Source organism: Sphaeramia orbicularis, chromosome 12 (assembly GCF_902148855.1).
Source record: "Sphaeramia orbicularis chromosome 12, fSphaOr1.1, whole genome shotgun sequence".
Classification (NCBI taxonomy): Eukaryota; Metazoa; Chordata; class Actinopteri; order Kurtiformes; family Apogonidae; genus Sphaeramia; species Sphaeramia orbicularis.
Window position 1 is genome coordinate 43,233,174 of NC_043968.1, and position 21,557 is coordinate 43,254,730.

The 21,557-nt window shown below is 37.7% G+C and overlaps 1 protein-coding gene across 5 annotated transcripts in view; it reads right to left on the reverse strand.

Annotated features, from left to right (window-relative positions):
* col7a1l (collagen type VII alpha 1-like) overlaps positions 1-6,828 on the reverse strand; it is a 78,646-nt gene extending 71,818 nt beyond the window's left edge. For all 5 annotated transcript variants that reach the window (XM_030150311.1, XM_030150312.1, XM_030150313.1 and 2 more), the window contains exons 1-2: positions 6,630-6,828; positions 1,754-1,944 (exon numbers count right to left, since the gene is read on the reverse strand). In XM_030150311.1, the coding sequence (XP_030006171.1) occupies positions 1,754-1,829 (76 nt within the window). In that variant the 5' untranslated portion in view covers positions 1,830-1,944; positions 6,630-6,828. The remainder of the gene's footprint in view (positions 1-1,753; positions 1,945-6,629) is intronic.
* Between the last annotated feature and the right edge of the window lie 14,729 nt (positions 6,829-21,557).

The window sequence follows — 21,557 nt, forward strand, 5'->3', positions numbered from 1 at the left end:
GTTTGATGCTGCATTTTTATTCTAGGCTGGCAAGTTGGCTGTATAATGGCAACTGAAAGAAAATATATGATCACTGTGTGAAGTTTTTTGTTTGTTGCTATGTGTTCAAGCCCGTTGCATTGCTAACTGAGAAAGCTTTATGTGGCAAACAAACTAGATGTGAACAATTCAGAGCAGATGTTTGGTGTAGCTAATGGCAACACAAATTGTGCCAAATAGCACTGTAATCTAGCACTGATGCAGTTTTGCTATGGCTGTGTGCTACTGTGGTGTGGCTAAAAACTGAGCTACACAAACTATGTATTAACTTAGATTTTCCAAAGTTATGGACTGAAACCCAAAGTGGGCTAGAGAGCTGTTTTAATTGGGTCAGCAACTATCAGAGTTAAAATAATGTGATATGTGAATAATTTTCTCTTTTTAACCCATAAAAACCCAAACATCCACTATCAAACATAAATGTTTACTGTTGTAAAATGTTTAATACCTGTTGATCCATTAATCCTATCAATACATGTAAATAATTGGTGTAAAATACAGTTTGTCATCTTTTCATGGTCATCAGATATGACCCATTTGGACGTTCAGAAGCTCAATAGTGAACGTGGACACACCGTTATCTTCTACAACACTGATTCACCAGGAAAAACCATGGAGTTGGATCAATGACAGTGAATGGAGACAGTTGTTTCATATTCAGTTAATGATATATGTTGACAAAAAAGTCACTTTTTCTTCAGATTTCTCTGTTTTTGATATAATAACCCTCAATTTTACTCTGAGCTTTAAAGAACATCTGTATAAGTGAATTAAATATAGGAAAATGCATGAAAAAATGCAAAATACAGAGGGTACTAGAAGCACTCGGAGAGCGCAGACCTCCGCCAAGGCTGATCAGTGGCCCCCCCCGTGGGCCCCCCCACCCCCGATCACCACCAAAATTTAATCATTTCTTCCTTATCCCATTTCCAACAAACCCTGAAAATTTCATCAAAATCTGTTCATAACTTTTTGAGTTATGTTGCACACTAACGGACAGACAAACAAACAGACAGACAAACAAACCCTGGCAAAAACATAACCTCCTTGGCGGAGGTAAATATTACAATAAATGGTGATAAATCCCTTAAGAAAGGTTAAATAGAGAGAAAAATTCATTTGGAAACTGTCATAAAAGTAGCACTGAGTCTTTATGGGATTAAACAGTAGTGTTCTTCTGGTAGAGGTTAAATGTTCTCAACAAAGCCATGGGAAATGTAGAGAAGTGACAGTCATAAAACAAGACTAAATGACATAGCACATGTAAAAAGATCAAAATTACATTCAAGATATATGATGAAAACAAATACTAGACTTTCAAATGCAGTGTTTGGGCAGTAGAGAATCCACTTGTTCGTGTTTGTGTACCTTTACTGAACTGCTTCATTTGTCTAGATAATATTACTTGTCAAAGTTGGAAGACATTTTCTTGATTTATGTTCTGACATTCCAACATTTAATTGAACAGTGTTCAGTGTGGATGGTGGGAAATCTGTGAAAATTTAGACATTATGACAAATGATGATGAATTTTTGTAATTTTGGGATGTGATGAGACGAAGAATTGATTTCTGGGTCTTGGGAGCGACTGATATAAGCTACAGGTGCCACATGTGAAGATCAAAAAGCAGCAGTGGTATATTGACATCTTCTCAGAGTTTGGACAGTTTAGCGGTGAGGAAAACGGCCATAACTGTCTGAACATTACCACTTACCTTCACGTTCTGCTGTGACACACTGATGGTATAGAGAAAGGGACAATAGAAAGATCCACACAGAGGAGCAGCCCATATTCCTCCTCTGCACCTCTTTGTCACTCAGTCACCTCCTTTTCCTCCCAGCTCTTCAAAAATCCTCTCTTGACTCCACTCCACATTCACCAATTCCAAATCTTCTTTTCGCTTATCTGAAAGTACACAGATAAACAGAGCATGAGTAAAAGTAATCAAAGACAGTAGGAGATTACACAAATAAGCCATTTTTAATTTGTAAACAACTTGTGATTCTTATATAGAGGTAAAGTTCTCGCATGTTGTCACAGTTATCATCTGGCAGGAAAATACCATAACACTGAAATTTTCATCCGTAATGTCTTTGCTTTCATTAACTTTTCATTAACTTCCCTGCACTGTTTAGTATCCAATTATTATTTAATGACTAAATGTAAATTTCATTTTTTTCTTACAACCCTAGACTTCATGATCTAATTTAGCCTGCTGTTGTATGATGCAGTGCTAACTTCTAAACACCAGACAGGCACATTCCCCATAAAACAATTTTACAACTGTATCAAATAATGCCAAGGAAATAAAAACATCTAAAGAGCTTTTAAACTGTCGTATATGAGCACAGCTATCACAGTTATTGGAAAGTCGAAATAAGGTTAATATTTAAAGTTATTACTTTGATAATATATTTTTTATGGTCTTGCATAACAGAACTGATTGTGCTACTTTAACCTGCAGGTTAACCCGGCGTCTTGTTTGGTATTTGGAATAATTTCAGGGTGCCTCAGATCTTTCCCTCAGTTGTGTTGATAATTATTCAAGACACTTGGCAGTCTTCTATTCACTGCAGTACAATATCTCTCAACTCCCATCTTATTTTAGATAAAGCTCATGTACCAAACATATGAAAAATAAATCAAACTATGAAATGCAACTGCTTGAGGATTCACCTGGTTACTTACAAAAAATAAATAAATATATGTCATAATCAGAAAAAATCAAGTGATATTCCAGCTTGACCTCCTAACAATACACATATAATATACAGTATTTATTAGTTTAGTTTATTAGTTTATTATATAGTGGATAATCCTAATTATTAACTGTATCAACAACACTAAAAAGGGCAGCTTTAGCCAACATTACACACAATACCAGATGAAGAGCTTCAACACAATATACATTCATGTATACTGAAGCCACAAGACTCAAATACATACAATACAGGGTTATTCAAAATGAGTGAACCAATTACATTACACACTATTTTAATTAGGAAAAGTAATAGAAAACTCCAGCCAAGTCACAAGTATTCTACTCACAATCAACTGTTATTTCCTGTCTTACAAGTGTTCAATGTGGCCACCACCTGCAGCACAGACAACATCAATGCAATAAGAGAATTCCTCCCAGACGCATATCAGCATATCACAATCCACTGAGTTGATCGCTGTTGTTATTCGATGTTTTAGGTCATCGAGGTTAGTGGGTAGCGGCGGAACATAAATGCAATCTTTTAAGTATCCCCCACAAGAAAAAATCACACACAGTGAGGTCTGGGGATCTTGCAGGCCAAGCACAAAGAGCAAGGTCTTGGGCCCCCTTCTGACTGATCCATCACTGGGGCACTTTTTCATTTAAAAAGCTCAAACTTAGAAAACGCCTCTTTCAAATGGTCATTGACTCATTCCACAACGATGCTTGTGAACTGAAGCAATACGTCATGAAATCGGTTCATTCTTTTTGAATGTACTATGACAGGACACACTTCAATTCATACTAGATTGTTCTAATATTTTACTTTTTGGACAAAAGCGGTGTCTAATAAAATGACCGTCTGCAAATCAGAACAGTAGTTGTTGGAATCCTCTGAGTTAAAATGGTTTGAAGGTAAGAGAACCACAAGTCTGTTTGGCAGGTTTAAGGAAACACTGGTATGAATCAACAGGTGTAAAAGAGATCTGGACTGGTCAACCAAACATCTGGACCAGTGCCCCTGTCCTAGACAAAAACTTATCTAAATCTCCTGAGATTTGTGCAATGCCCGCATAGCAGAGGTGATCACTAAGATCAAGACAGCATGGCTAATCACTCTGGATGTGTGCACATACTACGTAGCATGAAAAAAAACAAAACAAACATGCAGCACCATGGCAAATCTAAAATAACTGTCTCTAATGTTGTATGTATGAGTTTGACAAATATCATGTCTTCTGTTTAATCCTAAATGTCTCATTTTATTCAACATTAGCTTCACTGTTATGAAGTTTCTGAAGAACTACTTTAATTTTCTACTTGTGAACTAAATATACACTCTAGTTTTTATACTTTAAACTTTGAAAGTCAAAGCAAATGTGTGGGAAGATGGTATTTTGACAGTTTTCTTAGAAATGACAACAATATAGGAACATACAGACAGAAGAGCCACACTGGTAAAACATAACCATTTGTCACTTAAATACAGAAAGAAGGACAGAGAGCTGTCCATGTGAGAAAATGGAAGTCCAGTAACACTGTTCTATACAATAAGATCTCTTGTCTTCTTGACAGATGGTGGAAACATTAGGTTAACATGAAAAAGGTAAGCTTCAGGACTTAACATACAGAGCTGATATCATGATATTATATCGTGTTTGTACTATTGAATTACATTGGAGTTACACTGAGAAGTCCAGTGGCCAAAGTGTATTGAATGATAAAACCTCTCCTTTTATGTGCAGCAAATTATTCTGCACATTCATCTTGTAGCTTCAAGTTGTAGATTACATGACATGACATTACCAAAGCACCACTACCTACCTAACAAAAAGAGTCCAGTTTAAGTGAGAATAATCTGCACCTACATACAGTAAATCCATCACTCAAATCAATGCACTGCCAAAGGAACCATGGAGCAGTAACAGATTATCGCATTTAAAACAAATAAGCCGCCATCAGTGAGCAACACGTTCAACACATTAAGTGTGATCTAGGCAAATGGTTCATGCCGTTATGTTTTACATTAGCTTCCTATCCCACATACACTTCTACATGAGTGTGTGTAGATGTATGCGTGTGTGTATACTGCACAGGCATGTGCTTTTGCAAATTCATAAGCATAACATCAAAGAGAAATCTGCCTTCAATCAAGGGCCATACATGGGATGAAAACACAGCATGGTTTCATTTGGCTTTTAAGGTTTACTTTCATAAATCAAGCTACTGAGGCATCACATTCATATTTTCACTTTCCAACAGTAAATGAATACCATAGCAACATATAATACCATTCAAATAAATGTGAGACAATCTGATTTCCAGAAAATTCCATTCTGACAGCAAACTGCCTGGTCTTAGTGAGTCATGATGGCTGAAAGTTGACTAGTTTACAGCCGCTGGAGATGGAAGTGAGTGCTGACAGGGTTTGAACTCTGATGTAACACAGCCAAAAAACCTACACTCTCGTCCTCACATACCAGTGCAGATCTAAGATCTGTCTCTGCATGTTTCCTCTGATTACTGTAGAGTGGAGAGGGCATACTCAAATGCATGTGTTTTAATGAATGACAGCTGAAGTACACAGAAGATGACAAACATTCTCTTGTGTCTGTACTATATATAGCAGCTTTTTCAGTTGATTTTTCATTGGAGCTGAGCTCAGTTTGACATAACTGAAGTCAAACCACAACCATATACATCTCACATCTAGACATTCCTGCAAAGCATATAAGCCTGAGTCAGATAGACCCAACAGCAAGCTCACAATGATCACACATCAAAAACAGTTGCACAGGGTTGCATCCAAACTGTGCTGAGATCACAAGCCCTTCGTCCAGCCTGGCTGAGGGAAGAGTGCACATTGTGTCCGAGGGCTTAGTTTATCACTTCCCCAGGAGGATTAAATGTTACAAAATGAAGTTTACTGTTCCTGGCCCTTACACTTTTTCTCTACTATCTTCTTTTCTCACACATGCACACACACATTCACACATCATATGCCCTGCAAGTCTAACTGCACGTCAGCTATTTCTACATAATGGCATTTTCCACCTCACCACCTCACAGGATGGATTATCCCTGTAGGTGGTAAACTGGTAACAGTGAAGAAGCACACACACACACACACACACACACGTATACACACCCTGCTTAGAACTACAATGTATGAGAGCAGATGTCTTTAGTACAACAAAAATCACATCTACAGCTAATTCACACACTAATGAATAAAAGCACACATGCTAACACACATCTGACAAGCTGCAGCATACTGTGTTAATAGCACTTTGTATTTGCAGCCAACCAAACCAGACAAGTCTATGCATGGGGCTAAAAAGTCCACAATTCTTTTTACATGATTTCATCTCCTGACAATGCTCTAACAAACAGACAACACAACCTGTCATGCTGTTGTTATTCATGAATACACTACAACAGACATGATGCATGCAAAATGCATGACATCTTGGTTTTATGCTCCTATTGGGTTTTTGAATTCCAAATTCCTACATTAAGTCTGTAGAAAACCCAGCTGTTTTTCCAAAGATACAGATGGATGCAGGACATGTGTGCCGCGTAGATGTATTTTAAAATGAACAGTATAGCAAATACAGTAGCTCATAGCCTAAAAGCAATGAAAACAACAGCAATAGGAAAGGTAACAAGTAAGCACAATTACAAGGGTAAGAGAGAGGAAATTGCAGTTAGAGCAGCAGTAAGGGCACGGTATAAAAAGGTTTGGCTTTTCTCCAAACATTTAGACTGTAACAAGGGTATCTAGGCCATTAAGAAGCCAAAATACTCTGTAAAGTACCATATTAAAGTGCAGTTAAAGTAATGGGTTTTGACTAAGGCCCTAAAAATGGATCCAAACACTCTCACTCACCACTATCAAGTGAATCATCATTATCTTTCCAATCCAGGTGATGTCTTCAGGGTTATCCTCTAAATTATAATAAATTAAAAAGTTTCATCCAAGGCAGCAAAAGATCTGGAATTAATACTCCTGCAGAAGTGATTAGCAAAGATAATCGACTGAATGGTACATGCAAATCAATGTGTATCTGTGTGAGAGGAAGGTGTGTTTGAATGTGTAAGGTTGGATGAATGACACAGACCTTGTTGGCTCTGCAGAAGTGCAGAAAAGTTTGGGCAGAGGGGTGGGGGTGACGCTGCTGCAACCTGTTGGCTCAGAGAGAGAGAAAGAGAGACAGAGAGACAGAGAAAGAGAGAGAGAGAGAGAGAGAGAGAGAGCAGCAGAGAGACAGAGAGGGGAGGGGGTTTCTGATGAGCTTTGACCCTGCTAGGAATGTATTGGTACACTGCACATGTGTATGTACATATGTTTAGTGCATGTAGTTGTAGACAGACCGCAGGGCAGTAGAAATAGGTGGTTAATGTGAATCAGGAAGTTTGAAGTCACAGTCAATCCGATTTTCTTAATTATGGAAAATTTGACTTAAATACTTTAAAAGACACATACACAGTCAGTCTGGCTATGAGCTTCTGCAAATCTACAAGTGAAAGTATTTACAATGACATCATACATCCAAGCTATGTCATATGGTTTCATAGAGTGTCTGTATGACTGGGTCTAAAAAATGCTGGACAAAAAGCAAGTAAGATATCATCACTACCACATTTTAAACAATTATAAGACTCTATGTTTTGCTAATTCTATTAATTTAACTACATAAAGCTGGTGTTAAATGGACTTGTTCCACAGCCACTTTGTAAATACATAAATAAACTGTAAAGCAGCAACAGATCTGCTAGATCAGCTTCGTGTGGAAACTGCAAAGTTCCATTCTACAAAACATCTTTCGCTCAGACATCACTCTGTGAAAGTGCAAAACTCACTGCCTTATCATCTGAAATAAAAACAAACTTCACCGCCTCCAAGAGAGCCCATAAATCCTGATTTGTTCAGCAACAAACCTGTGGTTGTATCTAATTTTGTGTACTTATTGCATCTTGTTGTAATGTGTTTTAAGAGCTTTACAATATTTTGCTGCACTCTTTTCAAACTGTTCTCAAGTAGTACTTCATGTTTTACTTTGTTGACTCTGTAAATGCCTTTCTAGCCCTTATAAGTGTCACAAATAAACATTCACTACAAACACTATAATACTTACATGGGGTTAGTGTTCAACTATGTACATGAATCTGTCTCTTTAAAATAAATCATAAATAACAATAATAATACTTGTGTAACTTTTCTGTGACTGTTTCATGTAAAAATGACAGTGTTTTGTTTTTCTTGTTTGTTAATTACACACAAATTGATCAAATAAAGGTGAATCTGCTGAGCCATGAGCTCTCGATTCCACACATTCCACTGTACTTAAAGTTCACAAACTCACACATAAAGCCAACCAAATAACGTGTAGAGTAAATACCTTCTCAAAACAAAAAGGAGAGGAGGGAGAATAAACCTGTCACCTTTTACAAGCCCAGGTTGGCGGCTGTGTGTTTGTGCGTTTTGTGTATGTTGGGGCACTGGGTCGTCTTTAATGGTGGACCCCAGGAATGCGGTGACCAGTTTAACAGGGTTTAGCCAGCTGTCACTCTTGACATGCTATAACTCAACACATACACACACTTCAGTCACAATAACAGGCTGGGATGGAAACCCGTGTGATGGCGAATGGAAGGGCTTTTGTGTGCTATTGTTATATATGTACAAAACTATTCATTTTCTGACTCAGATGCGAATACTTTTGTCTTACCTTTATTCATCGAAGTAAAGCACATTTAAGACCAAATAAAGCCTGCATGGTCTGCAACTGAAATATCTATAACAAAAAATAAAACAAAAAAAATCCTACACCAGTGGTGCCAGGCACAACAAACCCCACCCCTCACACATATTGTAGTTTATTTTGGCATCGACCCAGCTGATGTCATCATGTCTATGCGTGTGCTGATGTCAGTATATCAACTGCCTCTATATTAGGGGTGTGTATTGGCAAGAATCTGGCGATACAATACAAATCAGAATACTAGGATCACAATACGATATATCACGATATGTCACGATATATCATGATACTGTTAAAAAGGCCATTTTTTGTTTGTTTCTTTTTTTTAAATTATTTTTTCCTGGAAGAATTGATTTACACCTGAAATATGCCCAAATACTAAACACTTTTTTATTTGATCAGAACAGGATCTAATGTTTTATCACAAAATGTTCCAGTGTTCAAGCTGAAATGATGTTTTACAGACATTATAGTTTAAGATCCTGTTCAAATGTTCATATTCTATTAGTTCAGAACGAACATCAGAACATTATTTTAATTCAATCCCAACAAAGGAACTAACATCTGCCTCTCAGACAGTAAAAAGTGCTTTTAGGATGCTTCATATAACCATTATTTAATAAAACACTGTTAAATAATAATAAATAAGATATAAACAATAAAGAAAAACAAAAATGAATGTCCACCATACCTGCATTTGAATAAATACCTAAAATATCAATACAGTACTTTTTAATATCGATACAGTATTGTGAAATGAAATATTGCGATATATTGCAGAACCGAAATTTTCTAACACCCCTACTCTATATATGTGTCAAGTTTGAAGTACATTGAAACAAAATTGATGTTTTTTTATAGACATTAGAAATTTCACCCATTATAAATAAATGGGAGAAAAAAAAAAGATGTAAAAAATTCATAAAAAAATTTAACATTGACCTACTTTTCCCAAAATGTAACTTTATCTATTCTGGGTCAGTGGCAATCTATAAACCAAATTTGGTATGAATTCAACCAATAGTTTTGCTGCTGCAGACATTTGAAATTTTACCCATTATAAGTAAAAAGGTGAAAAAAAGATTTTAAAAATTTATAAAAAATGTTAACTTTGACCTACTGTTCCCAAACTGTAATGACATCTATTCTGGCAATCTTTAAACCCAATGTGGTATGACTTCAACTAATAGTTTTGCTGCTAGAGTGTTAATAAACAAACAAACAACGAACAAAGAAACAAACAAACCGAACCAAAAACAATACCCCTTACCTCCACTTTGGGGGACAGGGTAATAAATTTCAAAATCCATCCTTAAAGCGAGTTAAAAGCCTTATCAAATTCATTTAAAGTCTTCAATTAATGTCTAAATAATTCATGGTGACATGAAATGTAATGTACGGTCTGATTACACTGTAAATGCAGCACCGATTTTAACCCTTTAAATGCCTGTCTGAATACATAATGACACTTGATTTATTAAAAAAAAGCACACACACGCAACATATGGGATATTTTTCTATATTTTTCCCATATAATACATGGAGGTGGGATGTGGCATTGTTTTGTATCTGAGTCTCGGACATGTCAAAGATGAGCAATAAAACTGATTTCATGTTTTTAGTAGGTTTTGTGCAGTGTAGGACCCTGGTGGCAGAAAATGTCTCATTGACTTACACTGACACCATATGTTTTTAATGCCACATAAAAATACTTAAAGGCTTAAGGTCTGTTTTTAGGGATTTATGTTCTAATACTTAGACTAATTACTTCTTGCCTCAGAGTCTATGGAGTTTTTACAATGCATTCCAGTCTTTTTTTGCTCATGTATCTCGTTCAAAGTAGGAAAATAAAGTAGATGAAATGTAACGAGCTTGTCACAACAACAATTTACTTTTCTTTGTCTGTGTGAGTGACCATCACAAAATGAAGGACTTTGACACACAGTCCATTTGTGTAGTGGTTCTGCTGCACTTTGAAACATTGTGGTATATTTTGGTTCGACCTGAGGGCTGTCTGTGCTGTACATGCCGACCTGTTGATGACCCTCGACACACAAGGGAAGTTCAGAAGAGCACGTTAATCTGGACTACTCTCTCTACATGGTAAAAGGTGAGTATGTCTGTCTGTACGTCTCTCAACGTCCTCAAAGTGCATGCTGACTTCAGTTAAAAGTCTGAGAAGGAATAGGGGCTAGATGTTCATTCTTCAGTGAAAAAAAAAATCCTTTGTAAATAAGCTACAATAGTCACCATGGTACTGTCTGGACAGATTCTCAGACTCTGTTAAATCGTGGCTGAATAAGCCTAACCGTCTTTTAGAAGCAGGTGTGATTAGAAATAAAGGGTTTTTGGATGTGTTGGGGGTATTCAGATGGGGAATATTTACCAGCCTTGTCTCAGCTAATTGCGCTCCCTCTCCAACTGGGCCTAAATCCCCCTTAGTCACAAGAGTTACCGGCACGAAAGTGAGCTTTGATTAAATTCATGCTGTAGGCTAACTGGAAAACAATCGTCCATTGGGAGCAAAGAGAAGGAATAAAAGAATGAAAAGGAAAGAAAAAGAGAGAGGGAGCAAGAGTGCAGTAAATTACCAAGGCTATTGGGATATTATGTGTGTGTGAGTGAACTGGGAGTAAATAAGGCTGGTGAAAGAATAAAGCAAATGTGTGCACACAGGTATGAATGTGTGAGAGTAATAGACCAATACAAATCCTAGGCACAGGTAATTATAGCCTTAGTTATACAACAGCTTCTTAGGTGTTTCAGTTAAACTCTCAATTCATCAAGTACTGATGAATCTAAAACTACAGAGACCCCCTTTTTGGACACTTCCTTTTCTTAACAGCCATACCATTTACATAACCACTGTCTAACGCAAAGGGCACTGATGATGTATGAAATAGAGGTACAAGTGAATATAATTACCTATTAATATTCTGTTTGGAAGAGCCATGGTCATTTACAATTCATGCCTCATGGCAGCTTTTGAAGGAGCTACTATATCTAATTTGATTAAATACAGATTTAATGCAGTTCTGAAATCTTCATTTCTCCACCTAAATTTTGTGCTCCAGCGGTTCCATCATAGAGGTTATGAGAATCAAACACTACTTTAGCCGCTGGTTGTAAGGCACACTGTTAATTGTGCGATTTCTCACATGGAAGTTTAATTATATAAAGTTGGGACTTTCAGTTGAAAGTCAGAATTGATTATTTCTTTAAACAGTGTTCTGTATAATTGGTGGTTATATTATAGTAATATTATAAAGTCAAAGTGCAGATGGAGTATGTTTTTTTTATGCATTAGCAACTCTGAGCTGAACTTTGACCACCTACACTTTGAAACATTTAACAATTAAACTTTGAGAATAGGGACATATCACCTACTGCTCCAGTACAAAACAAGCCTTGAAGGCTTGTTTTCCCATGCTGGTATTTCATTTGCTTTACAGCTTCCTTTTGTGTGTGGCATAAATATAACTATTGATAGACTAACAGCATGAGACGTGTGTCAGACAGATTTGACGCTTGTATCAGTTTCTGTTTAATGCTGTCAGTGTTGGCACATTTGTTATAGTTTCACACCAGGAAGATGGGCAGTCTTTCTCTGGCTGGAGGCTAATGCAGTTCTGATTCACATCCATAAACCATACAAGCTGGGCAGAGTGCCCACTGCTGCCAACTACAAAAGGTCTGCTCTGTGCCAAGCCTTTTAGCAGTACAAACACACAAACACACAAGCACACAAGCACACAGAGCAGAGATGCACATGCACAGGATAAGCCAAAGCATGCACACAGCAGCGGAAACAGAACCCCACTACACTCAACTGCACACACACATTCATGCCCTTGATGTACACATTTAGTGCTCACCCCTTGCAGACAACTTTTGTCATGATAAATTCATTTCATAAACCATGCGATCTCCCCTCTCCGACTGAGATGCGAGCTGTCATGGCAACAGAAGAAAACAGCAGTTGCAGCACGAGGGCTGGTTTTTTGGGACAAACCACACCGGAGCAGAGAATCGAGATGCAGCCGTCTGGACTCAAAGAATTAGTCATGAGCGTGTGTCCAATTACCACTCGGAAACTGACAAAGGACATTAAAATAATGAACAAAACCAGCATTCTTCCCGGAGCTTAAGAAGACACAGTGTCACAGCAAACACAATATTCAACACAAAGGCAAAAGTCAAAAATACATGCGTACAAATGTGAGTCATTAAGCCCACAGAGACATTTTTTTTTCTGTTAGTGAGACAACTCAGAGACCTCTGCCCCAGATGAAAACAAAAGCTCTGTATTAAAGCTAAAATCAGTGTACCATTATGAGGATTAGATTGTACAGGCACAGTACATAATGTGATTCTACAGACTGCACTGATATATAAAGTAGTGTTTCTCTTAATGGTGTAGTCTTTTAAAGAAAGTCCTTTAAAATACTAAGTTGTAGCTACACTATATACAACCCTTTGTCTCTGAGGTCATGAGTGTGTGTCCGACCTGGAGACATGGATTACATAGATTTGTAGGTCAAAGGGCAGCAGCTGTCCACATTTGACTTTTAGACCTTTCAAGGACCACAGAGATGGGGTGAGAGTGTGTGTGTGTGTGTGTGTGTGGTGTGTGGTGTGTGTGTGTGTGTGTGGTGGGGGGGGGGGGGGGGGGGGCAAGGATGAAGCACGGTGAAGTGTTTTTCTGTCACTCAGATAGAAAAAATTACAACTGAGAAATGTTGTAATCTCCTTTAGTATTACAGCTCAGTAAAGAAGAGGAATCCTCCAGAATCAAGTTCCATGTATTAATGCTCGCCTTCAAACACCTCAGTATGTCTGGATGCTAGGTACTCACACTGGATTTGACTGAACTTGTTGAAACAGAAATGACAGAGAATTTTAACTGTGCATATATGAGGATGCTTTGCTTGAGGCAGAAAGAAAAAGATGAGCTCTGAAAAAGATGGCAATCATTGTGAGAACCTGTTTTAAATGATTAAAGCGAGGATTAGAATAAGATTACAACGAGGTATATGCATGCCAATCAATGCTCTCACAATGCTGTTGGGTTGACTGTCTATGTGTATGTGCACCTTCATCCATGTATCAAAGCATATTGTTACTGTGGATGATTGACCGGCCTGCACACCCCAGCCCACAGACTCGCACAGACTTCTCTCTCTTGGCAGTCCAAACACTTGGCTGCAAAGCACAAACAACAGAGAAGGTTAAGCTCCTGACTTGTAAACGCAGGTGTTTCTGTAAATCACACCGGATGGTAAAAGCAGAAGCATTTTGACTGAACTCTGCCAATTAAGCCCTGAACTATATCACAGAGTGGATGTGAAATTTGTCAAAAACAAATAAAAAAAACCCAGACAGATGCTTTAAACGGGCAACTTGCTCAATAATCAGACTATTACACTTTGATTCATCATAATAAATATAGTTGTGTGCATTTATAAAGGCTGTTACGTAAAAGATGTTTACTACAAGAATTATAGTTTGATACTTTTTCCACATCACCAGACATAATCCAGCTTTAGTGAACAGAGTAGAAGTGGATTTTCCTCAGCTCCAAAAGCACGACCGTAAAAGGACAGAACAATTTTTACTACTGTATGCATGTATGGTAATTAGGAAATACTACAATGGAAATCATGATCAGCCTGACCTTTAGAGGACCTTTAGAGGAGATATACTTTGGTTACAAAGAAAAGCAAAAGATTCTTTTTCTGTTTTGTGAACAACATTAAAGAGCAAAGCTGCCAACATTTTATACTGTTGTGACTGTCAACAAATCAAATTAAGATGCAAAATAAAAAACATGTTTGCCCCAGATTGCATCATACTTAGTGACTGCATGACAAATCCTCATTGGGACACATTTGTTGTTTGGTCTTAGAATTGGGAAAAAGACTTTTCTTTATGTAGTAATGTATGACAATCTACTGCTATGACAGTCTGATAGTCACTGTGTTTTTAAATTTTATTTACATTATTTGCACATGACATGCAGATACAACCCAAGAGAATGCCAAAAAGGGCTTAGGCATGTACCATACCTCAAAGAAATAGACAATCATATAAAAATCACAGAAAAGATTCCAAATACAGGCATCAATATAACATAAAGGAAAGAAACAATGCAAGTTTCTTAGATAGGATTTTATACTAAAAGTTGAGATAAAATACAGGGAAAATACATCAGACACTATAAATATTCACTATTTAGAATCCTTTTCAGATCCTGTTTTAAAATAAGAATAATGTTGTCTCTGCACCACAAGACCAATGCCTTTGAAAGAATATGGAAACCATTCCTTGACTATATAAGGTGTATATATATATATATATATATATATATATATATATATATATATATATATATATATATATATATATATATATATATATGTATATGTATATATATATATATATATATATATATATATATATATATTCACCTTATATAGTCATATATATATATATATATATATATAAACGTCAAGAGCATTTGTATAAAAATTATATGATATTATATATATATATATATATATGTATATGTATATGTATATATATATATATATATATATATATATATATATATATATATATATATATTCACCTTATATACTCATATATATCACCTTATATAGTCATATATATATATATATATATATATATATATATATATATATATATAAACGTCAAGAGCATTTGTATAAAAATGATTTTCTTTCCATCCAGCTTCCATTGTATTGTATTGTGTATTGTATACTGTACTGTACCTTTCATTTGTGTTGCCTAGAGGGTATGTGTATGTGCATATGTATATGTGTGTGCACACTCGTGTGCATTTGCATAATCATAATTTTATTTATTTATATTCTGACCACTCTCAGCCTGTGTTCTGTTTGTGTTATTTTGTTTTATGTGTGTGTTTAAAAAAGAAAAAACCCAATAAACACATTTGTAAAAATAAATAAATAAATAAGAACAATGTAGATGTTGATTGAAGTGGGGTGTGTACGTTGTTCCAAAGAGACAGTCATTGAATATTTCAGTGAATATTGATCATCGGTAGAGATCCATCAGTATGAAAGGTGAATGTTCTTAGGGTGTCTTGTGGAATAACTTTCAATGTCTGAAGAAAACTTGAAAAAGCTCTGAAAAGCACTGGGAAGGTCATGAGTTGAATGAACACACTTATACAGAGAAACACAAGTCGGGAAAAAATTCAAATTAAAAGCTGATAGAAGTCTGTGTTTTCTGAAAAGAGGAGCAGATGAATCGCATTTCACATAAGACCTCATCATTCTCAAAAATTAATTCTGGAGTAGGAAAATCTTCTCTAGTTAAGTAGGACAAGTAGCAGACCACACAGTATTACAATAGATAATATAATTAAGACAAATTACATTGTAATAAAAAGTCAATATGCAGGATATTCTGTTTGTTTCATGTGCTACTTTACCACACATTAATTCTGATTCTAATTTGAATCAGGGCATTGGCTCACATATGGACTGTGTGTACAAAGCTTACTGTATAAACACTAGTACAAAAAGTCGTTCATCAGCCAGGCAGTGAACTCAGTGGAATGTGTCTTCTTGTGTTGTACAATATCGCATGTTGGCCACGGCTGAGCGATGACACACACACACACACATACACACAAGCAGAGACAAGTCTGGTGTACGTCTGCAGAGAGCAGGTCACCGGAGCTCTGCAGAAAAACTCAATGGAATGGAAAGTGGCCAGAGGGGGCTGCTATGAAAGCTGCTACTTCATGTGCATTAAAACACAAGTGTTCACATAAAAATTCAGGAAAGTCGTTTTTTTGCATATATAAACAGCCAATAGGGATATGAAGAGGTAAATGTAGTTCAACAATGTCCAGAAAAAAGATAGTAATGTGATCCCTTGTATTATCTGTGACCTGCCGGGTTGTGTTTTCATTAAATGCAGGTAGGGTTCCCATTTACTGACTTAAAAACAAACTGAAGGTAAACAAACACACACACACACACACACATTCTCTGACATCCATTCCCAAAGACTGGCATGCAGGAGATTGTATGTGGGTCGCCAAATAAATTAGCATTTCAGGCAGTTCTAAAACACTTTGAACATGAGGCATGTTTTTGATAGGACTGAATGTTCACATTGTTCTGATAATTGTACTCACCAGAGAGCCGGATAACCCTGCCTAAATACATTTATGTGATCTTCTTTATAAAACATCTAGCATTTGTGTTTTTGCAACGATTGCAAATGTACATCTAAAATATCAGTTTTACCTTCAAAATAATATAAACAAATATCTACATTAAACATTGACACCTATACCCCTGTGGCTCCTTGATCCCCTACCAGTATCACTATGCCCTCACTTCATCTGTGTTAGCTTCTCCTATCTGTCCCCATGACCATGTACTGACCTCAAAAAACCTGAAAAATATAGGTCAACATTGCCATCTAGATTTGATTCGTTAATCCCAATTTGACGCTGAAAATTAAGGTTAAGGTTGACACCAAGCGCTTCCCAATTTGTACCTAAATCCCAAACATGAAGGAGATGAAGATGAGGAGTAATCGCAATGACACTGATGGACAGACAGACAGATGGACAGACAGACTAATGCTACAGGTTACAACAATACCCCTGTGGGGAATGGTCCGCTGAGGGGTAAAAAAAAAAAATGCTAAAAATGCCAAGAATGCTAGTGCTGTTCATGCAAATATTCATTGTTTCTCACAATAATTGATAACACTTGGAAAATTTGTCAATTTCAAAAAGCTGGAAAATCAGGAGGAAAAAACAATTGGTTTGGGAATGGAGTTTGTCCTATTTTGTTCACTACATCCTCCAGACCTTTGCTCCTCAAGAGTAAAAAGATAACACATCGATTAGAGCTTCAGCACATAGTGAGGTGAAAAATGTACCGGTGACACCTGGGGCTTTTCACATCACCACCTCTGTATTCCCTACCTCTGTTGTAATTGCCTTCTTGGATGTCTCTTAACCATTATGTTGGCTTTGAAATGTCCCTATACAACAAAATACATAACAAAAAATAAAGTTGCCAAATAGTCTGGCGCTCTTTTACTTTGTGATGCTATGCAGATTAAGTGTAAAGTGGACTTCATGGGAACTAGACTGTGGGTGTACGAGGTAATATCTTTTGGGAAATAAGAGGCTGAGAAGGCAGTAAAATAGGAGAAAGAGTGAAAGAAGAGGAAGAGAGAATAATGAGGATACCACAGAGAGGCTGGATTGACAGTGAAATGGAAAAGGCTTGAGAAAAATAGCCAAAAGTGGATGATTTCTGAATGACAATGAGCAACTGAAACACAGAGTAAAAGAGAAAGAAAGAAACCATGGCCAAAAAAATAAATAAATAAATCCCATTGCTAACTCATGTCTGTCTCATCTTTTTAGATATTACAGTATGGTCAAGCACTTCCCAAGAGTGAGGAAAGAGTAGGAGACAGAAAAATTAAGTTATAGAGCAAAACCTGTAGAGGAGGTGGAGAAGCAGACTGAAAAGAAAAACATCTGCAGAGAGAGGGAAACACATGGCCCACATCAAAGCTGAAACGTCCAAAGAATGATCAATGGTCAGACCCCTAAAAAAACCACCGGACAGCTCAGATAAGCATCCACATTCATTCTTCGGTAAACACAGTCTCACACAAACACATCTATCTGCTGTGAAATCCAACTGAATGATCGTAAAAACCCATAAACACAGACACACTATCTCCTTTTCCAAGCCCAGCTGCAGTCCACTCCCCTGAGGCAGCCATTCCCTGACTCCCAGGTGAGTCAGCCCACCCTGGAGGGGGCAGTATTGTTCCAGTAAGGGGATCTGTCCGGGCAAGTCCACCTCCACCCGCTGAGATCTCCCTGCACATGACCCACAGCCTGAAGGGGCCATCCACATGAGGTGTGAGTGGGGAAAAGATGGATGTGAATATGTGTGGGTCTGTGTTGGGTTTAGTGTGCAATCTGTGGAATTGTTGGACAATACAATCTGAGTTTAACTTGTCACCTCAAACAGAAAACTGAAAATCTGCGCCTTCTTGTTGTGCCCCATGGAGTGTAACTTCAGAAAAAAATGAACAGCTGTGGAAAGATCACAGACACATATGTTTGTTAATTTCAGAGATAATTTTACAAGTTTACAAGTAATTTTACAATTTTTTCTCCTTGGCTTTTGAAACCATGTGAGATGTTTGAAGGTACTATCTTTATTCTATTGTTTTTATTTTGGTAGTGGTTTATTGTTCTTATTTATTTATTTTATTTATTTATTTTGTTGTTTTTAATTGTATGGCTTTTGAATCTATCTTGTATTTTATTCTTTTATTTGGGTTTAATTTACTCTTCTGTATAGCACTTTTTCCTTTTTGTACAGTTTCTATGTCTTTAAATCTATTCTGTATTTTATCCTTCTATTTTGGTTTTAATTATTTCTTTTGAACAGCACTTTGGTCCACTGCAGTTGTTTTAAAGTGCTTTATAAATAAAGTTGGAATGGATTGGATTGGAAGTCAAGAAAGGCACAGTTTGTGGAAATTTAATAATGAATTAGATTTCTATAGCGCTTTTGAAAGCACCTGAAGCGCTTTACATTATTAATCCATTATTCACTTGCATTCATACTCTGGTGGTGGCAAACTACACCTGTAGCCACAGCTGCCTCGGGGCAGGCCGACAGAAGTGTGGCAAAAGTATGCCAAACAGCCCCTCCCACCACCACCACCAAACATTCATACGCATTCATACACCAGTGTGAGTGACACTGGAGGCCAGGTGGGTGAAGTGTCTTGCCCAAGGACACAAAGGAACATGACTAGTCCAGAACAGGATTCAAACGGCCAACCCTTCGGTTATTGGATGACCCGCTCTATCTCCTGAGCCATGGCCGTCCATGTAAGTACACTATATTGCCAAAAGTATTTGCTCACCTGCCTTGACTCACATATGAATTTCAGTGCCATCCCATTCCTAGTCTATGGGGTTCAATATGACGTGGGTCCACCCTTTGCAGCTATAACAGCTTCAACTCTTCTGGGAAGGCTGTCCACAAGGTTTAGGAGTGTGTTCATGGGAATTTTTGACCATTCTTCCAGAGGCGCATTTGTGAGGTCACACACTGATGTTGGACAGAAGGCCTGGCTCTCAGTCTCCGCTCTAATTCATCCCAAAGGTGTTCTATGGGGTTGAGGTCAGGACTCTGTGCAGGCCAGTCCAGTTCATCCACACCAGACTCTGTCATCCATGTCTTTATGGACCTTGCTTTGTGCACTGGTGCACAGTCATGTTGGAAGAGGAAGGGGCCAGCTCCAAACTGTTCCCACAAAGTTGGGAGCATGGAATTGTCCAAAATGTCTTGGTATGCTGAAGCATTCACAGTTCCTTTCACTGGAACTAAGGGGCCAAGCCCAGCTCCTGAAAAACAACCCCACGCCATCATCCCCTCTCCACCAAACTTTACACTTGGCACGATGCGGTCCGACAAGTATCGTTCTCCTGGCAACCGCCAAACCCAGACCCGTCCATCAGATTGCCAGATGGAGAAGCACGATTGGTCACTCCAGAGAACATGCCTCCACTGCTCTAGAGTCCAATGGCGTTGTGCTTTACACCACTGCATCCGGCGCTTTGCATTGCACTTGGTGATGTATGGCTTGGATGCAGCTGCTCGGCCATGGAAACCCATTCCATGAAGCTCTCTGCACACTGTTCTGGAGCTAATCTGAAGGCCACATGAAGTTTGGAGGTCTGTAGCGATCGACTCTGCAGAAAGTTGGCGACCTCTTCGCACTATGCGCCTCAGCATCCGCTGACCCCGCTCTGTCAGTTTACGAGGCCTACCACTTCGTGGCTGAGTTACTGTCGTTCCCAAACACTTCCACTTTCTTATAATACAGCTGACAATTGACTGTGGAATATTTAGGAGCGAGGAAATTTCACGACTGGATTTGTTGCACAGGTGGCATCCTATCACAGTTCCACGCTGGAATTCACTGAGCTCCTGAGAGCGACCCATTCTTTCTCAAATGTTTGTAAAAGCAGTCTGCATGCCTAGGTGCTTGATTTTATACACCTGTGACCATGGAAGTGGTTGGAACACCTGATTCTGATGATTTGGATGGGTGAGCGAATACTTTTGGCAATATAGTGCAGATTAGATACCAGAAAGTCAAATAGGTGGTGTTATTGTAACTGTCTCTCTTCATGATCTGTTCAGTCACTCTGATCAGATGCTTCTGCAGCTTCAACATGACAGGACTACAGTGATTTTAATCTTTTTTAATACCTTTTTCACCTTGAACGTGTAAATTTTGTGAGTTGTGAAATTATCTTCTAAATTGTCAAACATCAGTTCAAATGAGATAAAAAAATTACTTGTGACACCACTGATCATGCTCATATTTTCCACAGTAAGGTCCCATGGGTCACAGCAGAAAGGCCAGAACTTCCACTTATCAGTAGACATGACAAGTAAAAACTAAATCATTTCTCTATGCTGGGCTTTTCCTGATAATGTAACACCAACTGAATGTTATTGGTGTAAACACAACTTGTATTATGTAATTTGACAGAACAACATATGACAGTTTATTTTGTAACACTAAGACATAAGAAACACCTATGATTTGGTCTAGGTCCCAAAAAACAATGTGGTGCCACAGGTGCATGAATATCAGTACTTTCAGATAAATAGCATTAAATAACTAGAATGGATTTGCATTTGACACTACTATCATCTCTACTCACACTACATAAACCTACCTGGCCAAAGCATCACACACAGAATATTTTGTTGGACCGCCTCTAGCTTTGATCAAGGCATTTGCTGTGACATTGTTTATGACACATTTACCTCTATCCTGAGTTGCCTTAATTTCTCACCAAAAACTTGTATTGATGATAGGAAAGCCTGGCTGCTGTATAAAGCCTTCTCAACACATCCCAAAGATTCTCAGTGGGGTTCAGGTCTAGACACTGTGGTGGCCAATCCATGTGTGAAAATGAA